The sequence below is a fragment of the Drosophila elegans genome, unplaced genomic scaffold (genome assembly GCF_018152505.1).
Source record: "Drosophila elegans isolate 14027-0461.03 unplaced genomic scaffold, ASM1815250v1 contig_476, whole genome shotgun sequence".
Classification (NCBI taxonomy): domain Eukaryota; kingdom Metazoa; phylum Arthropoda; class Insecta; order Diptera; family Drosophilidae; genus Drosophila; species Drosophila elegans.
Window position 1 is genome coordinate 10,127,696 of NW_024545863.1, and position 11,517 is coordinate 10,139,212.

Sequence of the window (11,517 nt, forward strand, 5' to 3'; positions counted from 1 at the left end):
CGTATGCACGTCTAAACTACATATTAATGCTGGAGATTGGGGATCAACAAATCGGAAAAATTTAAAGTGTTATTTTGAGTAACTATCGACTCATACAAAGAGAATTTCAAATTGAACTATTATTTTAGAAGTTATTAGCATATACATTTTCGGTAGATGGCGACACCTAAAACCCGATATTGTTCTGTGCCGTGCTTGTTTTGAAATCTAATTGTCGGCAACTCGACTATAACGTTCCGTCCTGTTTTTTAAGTATTTTGTTGTTTAGGTCCTTAAGTGGTTTTTTAATATTTAAAACAGATGAATAAATATTTTTTAAATGAATAAATATTTTCACAATTTTTATGTGTACCTAAACATTTAGAGGTAAGTTACTATTTGTATCGAATTTTCCTATTTATAGATTGGGACAGTTTTAATTATTAACTAGTTGATTTATCTGATGATTTTTTCTGTGTTTAGAACATATTTTACTCTATAAAACATTGAAACAAAAATTGTCTTAAGATAAGCATTTTATGTTTAACTTAATAGGCCAACTCTTGACATTTGTTATCGTTCAATAGACTGATAAATGTACTTGCTGCTAATTTGACTTTGCAAAAGTTGATTGCCTCTTATTTATTGATTCACTTTTGCATTTGCGGATTAAAAACATGGGCCTCGCAAGGCTTCTGTCTCAATCCATTTATTAGATGCTAAATATTATTGCCGTATTTTAAGCGTTTTTTGTGGCGGCATTTATCATTGCCACCAGATCCTCTCTCACGCTTATAGCCAGCCATAAATCTTTCCAGCGGCATTGTCCTGCTGCTGTTCCTTTAGCTGCGTTGCAGCCTTTGAAATGCCAGTTCTAGTTGCCCCATAAGTGGCTTAAATGTTGAATTTCAAATACAATGCAGGCAGGGGGAAAACGAAAACGGAGAAAACTAAAACAGGACACATGGTAGGGCCGGATGGGGGCAGGACGAGCTGTTCGCATTGTCCCGAGTGCCAAGTTATGGGCCTGGCCTCCGCGCATCGTCGTCGCCACCGCCGTGCGCCATGAATGTCCTTATAAATTGTCTGCAATGTTAAATGTTGCATGTGTCTGCCCCCACCAATTCCAACTCCTCCACTGAGAAAAAATACCCCCGGAACTGGTCACCAATTCGGCGTTCCTCTAGCTATTGTAAGTAAAGTAGTTTACGCAGTTTCAATTACTTTTGCAATCAGTTAACTATATTCTCTCAAACACTTTTTAGTAGTTATACTTATTCGCCCGATCAGTCCCACACGGTTGGATGTTTAACGTCACAGTCGTTTAAGTAAATCTTAAGGCGAGATTATCGACATTTAAACAGTGGGACATGTCCCTGAACAAAGAAAATTAAAAATATTAATATTAACTTGTGCTGTGTGTACCGTTTGTCTGTTCTTAAGCTATACATTTCAGTATGTGTCACTGCGTTAAAATGTTTTGAATTTTTCGGAAACAAGGCTTCAGCGGCATAAAAAATATGTCGGTAAGCATCAGCTTCTTACTGGTAATGAAAAATGATATAGTTTCGATGAAGCGTTATAAGTCATATTTGAAGACCGGGCCACCAGACAAATCAACTCCAAAGCAGTCCTTTAATATTCATATGCCGCCAGAAAGGTGGAAAAAAAGCATATCTAACGATGTTTCTGTATATTTGTTATTGAAAACAAACAAAATTTTATCTGAAAAATCATAATTATTCGATAGTCCCAATATATACTGCTAAGGCATGTGAAAGTGACGGTGTAGCGGCAAAAAGCCTCTAAAAAGTATGTGTCAATTTAAGTTTGATTATATTTATTTTATTTAATATTACCATAAAACAATTGAAACGAACAGGTCGCAGTGCAGATCCCAACTCCCACTCCATTTCATCGTGTAGGCTGCCTTTGACTTTGGCAGCAGTTTTGCCTGCAGCTCAGGAATTTATGGCGCTGCCTCTGGCAGACAAGGATACGTATACGTATGTGCTGGTGTGTGCCACTAATCAGCACACGTTTTAGTTCCCTACCGTTGCAGGAAGTGGAAGTTGAAATTGTTAAAAGCAATAAAGCTAATAAGTGATGTGGCAAATGTGCGGCCTGCTTTGGTTTTCCTGAGCCTGTGTGTGTGTGTGTGTTAAAGTGGGGCCATTTTCCATTTTTTCCACTCCCCGCTTTCCCTCTGCCCAAGTACGCCGTCGCAATCGAGCTGCACTCGCCATTCCGTTCACGTGTCCATCGCTAGTTTTCGAGTCCGTTTCCATTGCCAGCAGCACGGGAAATCAGCAATTAGTGGCAGACCTAACGCCCCAAGCCCTGAGGTTCCAGTTGCCTCTGATTCTTAGGCACAGAAACGTTCAAAATAATAGTATTTCGATTATTATATATTCGATATAATGTAAATTTTAGCAGACCTCTTTTAGAAAAAAAAAACATTAATTCAAATAATTTTTGGTTCTGATTCTGTTTAGAATTATACTTTTTTAAGACAATATTTTTTTTATTACATCAGGAAATTAATTAATGTGCGGTTTGAATTTACCAAAATCAACTATGCAAATATAATATATTAATTACATTCTTTTATTTATTTAGTTAAAATGTATGTAACAAATAAAAGGAAGAGTTTCCGACCTTATAAATATATTTTTGATCAGGATCAATCCATATGAATGTCGAAATCTCGATAAATTATTTCAGAAGTTATTTGCTAAAATGTAACAGTAGGGCAAATGGGGCACATTTAAAAACAACATTTTTTTTTTCAAATTAAGTAACGAGTATCTTATAGTCAAGCCTCTCGAATACAGCGTTGCTTCTGTTTTTTTTATTAGTAATCAGATTTTCAGAATATAGTATTAAGAATAAATAAATTAAATTATGCCAATAAAATTTTTGTAATGGTTTAATATTAATATTAATATTAATATTAATATTAATATTAATATTAATATTAATATATTTAGCGTATGAAACGCCTGTGAAAAAATTTGGTTAAAATAAAAATGAATAGGAAAATTTGTTGTCTCATTTCAGTAATTAAATAATTTGTAAGACTAAGAATTTCGGAAGGATAATGAATAACGATACCATATAAGAACAATGCTTGCTAATGATTTTCCCGTATATGTAGATGTGTAGTTGGCTGCTGCAAGTGTGCTCGTACATACACACGCACGGTGGGCACGCATTTCCGTCACCGCCAACCGTTTCCGGCCGCTCAGTGCACTTTGACTTGGCAACCAGTTCCCTTGGAAGCCAGGACCAAACCAGATCCCTTCCTTCGCTGTTTGCCTGGCTTTTGTGCGTCCTGCTCGTCCTGTTCGTCCTGTTCGTCCTGGGTCGTGTAATTTTATGACTAATTAGTCAGCTAGTACGTCAAGTTGGTAACTACATAAAAACCGAAGCGACGACTCCGTTTAGCGTAAGTCCATTACCAGAGTGCGGCGTCGATCGTTGGGCGTGGCCATTTATTTGCCATGCTGCGCTTTTAATTGCTTGCAAGCAATTTCTTCGGCTTTTTTATGGCATGTCTCGGCAGCCATTACAGCAACAGCAACCGCAACAGCAGCAGCAGCAGCAACATTTGCAGCAGCAACTGCAGCAGCCTCCGTGTGTCTACAAAGTTGAGTTGCAGTTTTAGTTGGCTGCTGTCGGGCTGTCGGGCTGTTTTGTTTTGCTTTGTTTTATTTTGCTTTGCTTTTCTTTGTTGCCCGCTTTTCGCATTCTTTGTTCTTACTTGGCTTTGTGTAATTTTGCATCATAAAACACAAACAGCAAAATGCCCAGACCAAGAAACCCATTCCCTGATGCTGCATCGTGGTTGCTTTTAGCTGACTTTAAAGTAGGTAAATTAAGCCCTGTGCAGGGATACATTTCTATACAGCGATGTGATAGAGACTTCCTCCTATAATTGACTGTGGGGAAAACTATGCAAGATAATTCAAATGTATTACATACTATTTTGGAGGGGGTGACTTGATTGGGTCTGACTCAGAAGTTAACAAAATCCTACGGGGGAATGCGAAAAAAGCTCGGTAATTGGCGGTATTGCGCGACGTGATATGCGTTTATTTTCACTGGTAAATAGGAACGGAAATAGGAGTTATATAAGTTAGAATTTTTAAAAAATTTATTTGTTTATCGTTCCGTTTCGAAGTTACACCCAAATTTAAAAAGGCTTTTCAGAGTGCTCTCAAGTACAAGTACAAAATGGTATATCTACAGTCGGTGACCAACATAACTCGAACCGACTTAACCGATTAGTCACTAATTTTCACACGAGCTTTTTAAATATGTGTTAGTAATTAGTCGAAGATTTTTTTCCGATACAATTTTTTTTTTGAGCATTTTAAGACCGAAATTTTGCTGATAAATACATTTTTTGTTTGAAAAACCGTAATTTTGTCAAAAAACTTTATTTAGCTTGCTCCTTCGGTTAATTTATAGATTAAATAATACTGAACGACATATTTTTAATTTTTTAATTTCGGAGGATCCAGTCCATAGTGATTACAGCAAAACGCTTTTTTTGAGAGGGGCTCCCGGAGATTAGCTGTAGTTCATTTCAAAATAAATATTTTTTTGCCAATACTTTCTCTTAAAATACAGTTAAAACAATACATAATATGTGTACAAAATATCACTTGATTAAATTTAAGTGTTTTCTACAAACAATTTTAAAAAATTCTTTTTTTAGGCCTTTTAACTGTATGTAACCCCTTAAGCTAAATAATCTAAGGTGCTCCAGAGCGGATTGGAGACTTGAGGTGAGAGTTGGAGCAGGAAAGCGAAGGTACAGTTGATGGAGACTTCCACACTATTCTGTTAGAAATGAATTGTTTACTTGGCGTGATCACGTTCATTTAGACTAATAATCGATGACAAAACGCAAAGCGCAGAGTAATATGGGCCTTCAGTCCTCAAAAACAATGTTTGCTTTACCATTGTATGTATATTGTTTTCCTTTTGCTTGTTCTCTTATGCTTGTACCGCAAGCTGTCATAAAATAAATGCTTTTCGAAAAAACTTTTTAAATGTCCATTCATATGAGTTTAGAAAAATTAACAAACCTAAAGCAACAATAAATTTGAAAAAATATTTTTTTATAAATATGTTAGATATATAAGGTATATATTAGAAAACTTTAATTTATTGACAGTTTTCTTGTTTCCTTTTTGTTTATCCTACACATTTTTTAAATTAAATAGTTAAAAATTAAAAAAAGATAAAAAGTTTATTTTGTTTTTCTTATTTCCAAAACTCCATTTTATTCACCTATTCTGTTAGTAATGATCAACCAAAACACCTCTAATCGAATTATAAAAAACGTGACGATGGCACACTTAAATAACAAAATATCAGAAAACAAATTTTGTGACAAAAACTCAACTAAAACAAGAAAGAAAGCTATTGCAGCTATTGCAAGAATTAAATACATTTGAAAACATTAAAATTATGATTTAATTGCGTATATGTTGAAAAGCATTGAAGCTATGATGATTTGCAGCTCAATTATTATATCGTTATTTTATATATTTTTATTATTTGTATGGGAACTATGTGATATAGTCGTCCGATTTTGATGAAATTTAAACCGTAATTCTGAAATAATTACCCAATACTTTATGTCGAAGATCTAAGGAAAAAAATTAAAAACAGCTAAGTTATAATTTTTCTTCATTTTTTTCCGATTGTTCCTATTAATACATTTTTAGAATGAAACTATTGAGGCGTCGTTTGTTATATAAAAATAAATATATTTAAGGATACCTAAATTCCTTTAAGACTCTTGAAAAAAAAACACTTGTATTAAAGATTTGTCTTGTTAGTCTTTGTATGTATTATAACATATACTGATTCTCTCTTGCTGAATTTAAAAACACAATCTTAGAGGAGTCGCACCTAATACTAATCAAAAATCAGAGCAAGTTTGCGGCAGCGAAAAATATTGTTAATCAAACAACTGACCAAAAGACGACAAATGATTTCCGCTGCTCACCGAACCACTTCCGCAGCATGAACATCATTTGCCTCAAACCACACCCAAAGTCACCGAAAGTCAAAAGGAAAGTTGTGGCACGGCATTGGCGCGTTTGAATTTAAAAATTCACTCCATACACATGAGGTCACGACCAAGAAAATTTAAATGACAAGCGACTAATGGGAATTGCCAACAGTTTCGCAGGGCAGGTGGTGCGAAAGTTTGCCACCTTTGGCCATCCCTTGCAACGAAAATCAGCTAACAACACAACAAATGGCTTCATTTATTTGCGTCTTTTGTGCGATGTAGAACGAAACTTCCTGCCACCAGGTGGAGAGACTAGGATGGCGAGCATCGAAGCCAGCTGAAGAATCCCCAGCAGGTGGGGATTGAGTTTTTCGTGGGTCTCTGGCTTGGATCCGGCACTCCCCAAAACCGAAAGTGTACAAAGTTTACTTTGAACACGTTGCCGCCTCCTCGAAGCAGAAAGAAACATAAACTATTTATATATAAGAGCAAGTTGCAGCTGCACTTTGCAGTGATTGAATGCCCAACGCCGACAACCGTTAATGTGCTTGGGGTTGTTGTTTTTTTTTTTTGTTTGAGATAAACTTTCAGCTGGCCGGATATACCAGGGGAAAGTCGCACTTTAAAGTTTTCACTTTCTGCAACGTACACTGAAAACATTTTTTTCTAAGACATAGAAAATCGTCTATGATTTCGATTAATGAAGATTTTGTCTATATGACAGAAAGAAAGTTTTTAAAATATATATATATATTAAACATACTCTTAATTATAGAAAAAAGAGTTTCTAAAAAAACCCTTAACCCTGGATTGAAAGCAGACTGGTACCCATTTTAATAATATATGATGTAATATATATTTTATATAATAATATATTTTTATAAGGCCACCCTCTTGAAACCGCTTTCTGTAATTGGAATGAAAATAAAAATGCTCTGTTTTCCTGTTCTATTTCCAAAAAGAAAAACAAAAGAGAACGCTATAGTCGAGTTTCCCGACTATTGATACCCGTAACTCAGCTAAACTTCAAACTAAGTATTCCCCCAACAAAACAATCGAAGTTAAGGTGGCGCCATCTGTCAAACTCCATAGCCAACTATAGAAGCAAAATGCGTGCAGCACTCGGATATTGATCCTGAATATATATACTTTATAGGGTCGGAAAATCTTCCTTCTACCTGTTACACACTTTTCAACGTTTACAATATAATCTTTAACTCAATATAGCTCTAAATATATTTTCCATAGAAACCGCAAATACTCGTTAAATTAAAATGTTTTTTATTTTGAGGAACTCATAACATTACATTTACTATTTCTTACGTAATTTGGCTTCTATCCTCAGATACTTGTTCGTAGCTTTGGATCGCTTTGGACCCAAGCTTTGACTTCTTTGAGCTCAAATCCAAGGTCATCATTTTCTTCATTTCCATCTCCTCCGCATTGACTTTCATGCAGATATCTATGAACAGGCATAGATCGAGGTTTTTCATCTTTTTGGCCAGATCGAAGGCCTCAGCAAGGATTTCCCTTTCCTGCTCAATCTTGCCCAGAATCGCATGGGCCTTGCATATTACTATTAGACTCAAGAAGCTCCAAACAAAACTATTGCATTTGACGGCCTCTGTGGGACATGAAGTGAAAATATTTAATTAGCTCTACAACTTTTTGACGTACCCTCCAAGGCCTTTCGGGCGATGGAACAGGCCACATCAAATGAATGATAATTCAGGTGCTCTTGGGCCAGTTCATGCAGAAGATAGGAGCGTTCTATGTGATACTCGGAAAACCTCATCCTTTTCTCCAGATGTGCTACTTGTTTCCTAAAAAAAATTAGCACACTTTTGTAGTTTATGGACTACTTATTTCATTTCATAAAAAATTAGTCTTAAAATAGATACCGCAGTACACCAGGGAAATGTTTTGACCTTGGATTCTGAAATTATTTATGGCTTAAGATGCGTTTTTTGGATGTTTTAGCTGCTTACAAACTTAATCTTGTAACCAGATAAACTCATGTCGCGGCAAGTTTCAAATTAAAATTTGTTTAATTATTATTCATTGGTTTTTATCTTAACTTTCCTTGTTTTTGGTTGTTTTTCTTGTTTTTCTAAATAAGCGGTTAAGCCCGTTATAAAAAATCTTTTAAACAGAAAAATCGTCATGAGAACACTTCTTTAGGGATCGTGTTTTAAGTTACAGACATGGAAGAGTGGCTTAGAGCGGTGCTTTATAATGGTAGCGGTCGTGAGTTCAAATATACTTTAGCTTTTCTATATGTGAATGAATAATGATGTGTTAATATTTAATAATTGTCTAGGAAATATTTATCATTGCATTAAGAAAATCTTGGTAGTTAAGACAGAAACACCTTAGTTTATCAGAAAAATGTTCTAAATTTAAGAAATAATTTTAATTTTCAAGTCCCTTGCCAAACGTTTAAGAAAATTATGTAATTTAAAAAAAAAAATCATTTTCTTAAATGAAAGGCGAGTCGCCCTGAAATGTACACATACTTGAATCTCTCCGCCTTGGGATCGGTAGCTACCGATCTGGCTATCAGGTTGGTCGGTTGCTTCGCCTTTGATTTTTTTAGTTCCTGACCATTTTTGAGCGGCAGCTTGAAAAGTGTTAAAAGGCGCTGTCTGCCCTGCAAGACGGTCATGTTGCTGGGGATTTTGTATTCATTAATGCGGGCTAGACCCAAATAGTTGTAGACCTCATTAGTGAATTCAAATTTCCACGGCATTACGCGATGTGTCTTGATGGTGACATAATCTCCCATGACCTCCTCAATAAATGTTGTCAGTTTCTGCGGAGTAATAAACAAACCGAGAAAAGAACGGTCATTTAAATTTGGTTTAGTGTAATAAATAAGCAATTAAAATTTTAAATAACCATAACCCACATTAAGTTCTCCAACTCGTATTAGCAGGCGAATGCTGCGCAAGATCTTGAACATATTTCGTCTTGTCTGGTACTGAATGCGATATAGGTTTTCCTCCTTCTGCTTGTTGTAAAGTCCCTCGTTGGGATACTTTTGACGGTGCAGGGCGTACATGGGGCATCGAGTGTGCAGCATTTTCTAAAAATGACAGGTAGTGGGAAACACAATTTAAAGGGGCTAATTAAAATGTCAAACTCAAACCGTCAGAGTTCGCTCCGCTTTATAATTGCCTGCCATCAATTTGCCCAAATACTCGGATGACTTTTGACAATGCTTGGGTTGCACATTGGGATCATTACGAAGTCTCTTGAGGAACGCCACATCCACCCAGCACTTGTTAAGGTACGACTGGTTATATATCTTAAAGTGCCTTTTTCGTCTAGCTAATTCCAGCGGGGACAGTGGCACTTCCTTAAATTGAAAATTTTATTGTGTATTGTTTAGATAATAGAGCCCTGAAAGAGTGGACTTGTTCTATCTTTATACACGTTACCCGCCGGGTAAAAGGGTATATTGTATTTGTTTAAAACTATGTAATTGGTAGAATATTATATATTACATTGGATCATTGTCGGATTAGTAACAAATTGCATAGAAAAGTGGTATATGCAATCCTATTAGCAAATTGAGTCCTTTTCTGCCTAGGAATACACGAAGCGTGGTTTAAATTACGGCTTAATACTGTTGATTTTGTTTATCTTACTATATATACAGAACTCACTAAGTGATCTGATTATATCCGTAGAAGTTGGATCCACTAGAGCTTTGTTCAAAACTTAATATATAGGATTCATAAGCCGTTCTGTTATGGACCGAATTAAGTAAACCATATGAGAAATTTATGAGCTAAGCCATTAAACTCAATTTCCATACAATAATTATAAAATAATTTTAAAATTCTTTAGATCAGTAATGGGCTGTTCTTTATTTAATAGTGTATTTTTCAACTAAGGACCTGATGGACTTTTAAACTCTGAAAAACTTGTATAATTTATACTTGGGCATAATTAATTTGTGGTGTAGTTATAAATGTGAAAAATACTTTCGCACTTATTGATTGTTATGGTTGCGTAAAAAAAAACTCAAGGTATAATAATTTTTGCCCCAGAAATGCGATAAATTCGGCAGTAGTGTTTTCCTTAGTATTTGATATTGAGTTTTTCGGGATCCAGTGATGTTAACTGATTCACTTCTTTGATTTGAAGCTCGCAGCTAAGTCTAAGCTCAAATCGTTCAGGGCTCTAATAAAATATATACAAAATTGGTTACCTCTTTTTCCATTATGCTAACAACATCGCATTCGTCTTTCAGCTCCTTGGGCTCCTTGGCCAAGCTCGCCTGCATCCGATTGATCAGGCGTTGAACCGACATCGTGGTATTATCCGACAATGTGTCACTGAAGTTCTCATTTAGCTGGAAAGAGAAAAATTAATGATCCTTATTAATGGCTTAACGATTTTAAATATTGATTTGATTATTTTAAACTAATTTGCCTTTGTCATGACCCTTTCACTGTATTATTACTTGGAAATAAAGTGTTTTATAACTGGATGACACTTACCACAGAAATCTGATCGACGACGGGCTCTTTATTAGCGGACTTAAAACGCCTTAGATGGCAATGCAAGTTTATCTTGGCATCCTCCAGACGATTTGACTCATACAGAGCGTCGCAGAGCTCCAGACTGACGTTGGTAGAGGTGACTGGTGGCCTAAGCCTCATCTGCAGATCTGCCCTTGAAAAAGAGACTTAGAAGAGATTTTACTTTTCACAATGGTGGACTGACCTTCTGCCTGGTAGCAATCCTTCAGAGCCTCCGGAGCCAAGCCCAGGGACCTTTTCAGCTGACTCCGAAGCATCAGGGATCTCGCCCTCAGAGGGCTCAGATCCTCGGCGTTATTAAAATAGCGAAGACCATTTGCGTATCGCTGTTGCCGAAAGAAGTAGAGAGCCCAGTCCGAATACAAGGAGCCCAAACGTTCCGGAGACCACGCAATAACCTCCCAAGGTTGCAGGTTCGGCTTCACTCCGGCGTTCGGAGCCTGAAGACTATCAGATGCACTCAATATGCTGGGCATTGTGATATCGTTAGAGTGTGTGGGGCCAACAAGTCGCAATCAAAAAAACAACAAAGTAAAAACAACAAATACAAAAGAAAGATGTGTTTTATGTAAGCCAATTTTTGTATTTCTGACATTTTGAAGTTAAGTTCTGAGGAAACCGTTTAATCAAAAATGTATTCCTTTACAAATCCGTTTCTACGCAAACTAGTCTCTTTCGAGCCGGATCGATCGACTATAACATGTAGCTCCCATAGGAAAAATCGGAAAAATAAATGAAAAAATTATAACTTTGCTGTTTTTTTTAGTTCTTCGACATAATGGTAATGGTTTAATATTTTAGAATTACGGGTTAAGTTCATCAAAATCAAACGACTATAATTTTATTAGACTTTTTGACAGTTCAGAGCTCCGTTTTTAATTTTATTCAAATCGGAAAACGATATCATATAGCTGCCAAAGGAACTATCAAATAATTGTGCTGCAAATCATCTTC

At 36.0% G+C, this 11,517-nt stretch overlaps 1 protein-coding gene across 1 annotated transcript; it reads right to left on the reverse strand.

Moving 5' to 3' along the window:
• Positions 1 to 7,295: 7,295 nt before the first annotated feature.
• On the reverse strand, positions 7,296 to 11,155 carry LOC108141001. Its single transcript, XM_017264075.2, has 8 exons — positions 10,748 to 11,155; positions 10,522 to 10,691; positions 10,230 to 10,373; positions 9,162 to 9,371; positions 8,922 to 9,098; positions 8,530 to 8,825; positions 7,691 to 7,836; positions 7,296 to 7,637 (listed from the first exon to the last, which is right to left on the reverse strand). The coding sequence occupies exons 1-8, from the start codon at positions 11,037 to 11,039 to the stop codon at positions 7,333 to 7,335; spliced, it is 1,740 nt and encodes a 579-aa protein (XP_017119564.1). The 5' UTR covers positions 11,040 to 11,155; the 3' UTR covers positions 7,296 to 7,332.
• Positions 11,156 to 11,517: the final 362 nt, after the last annotated feature.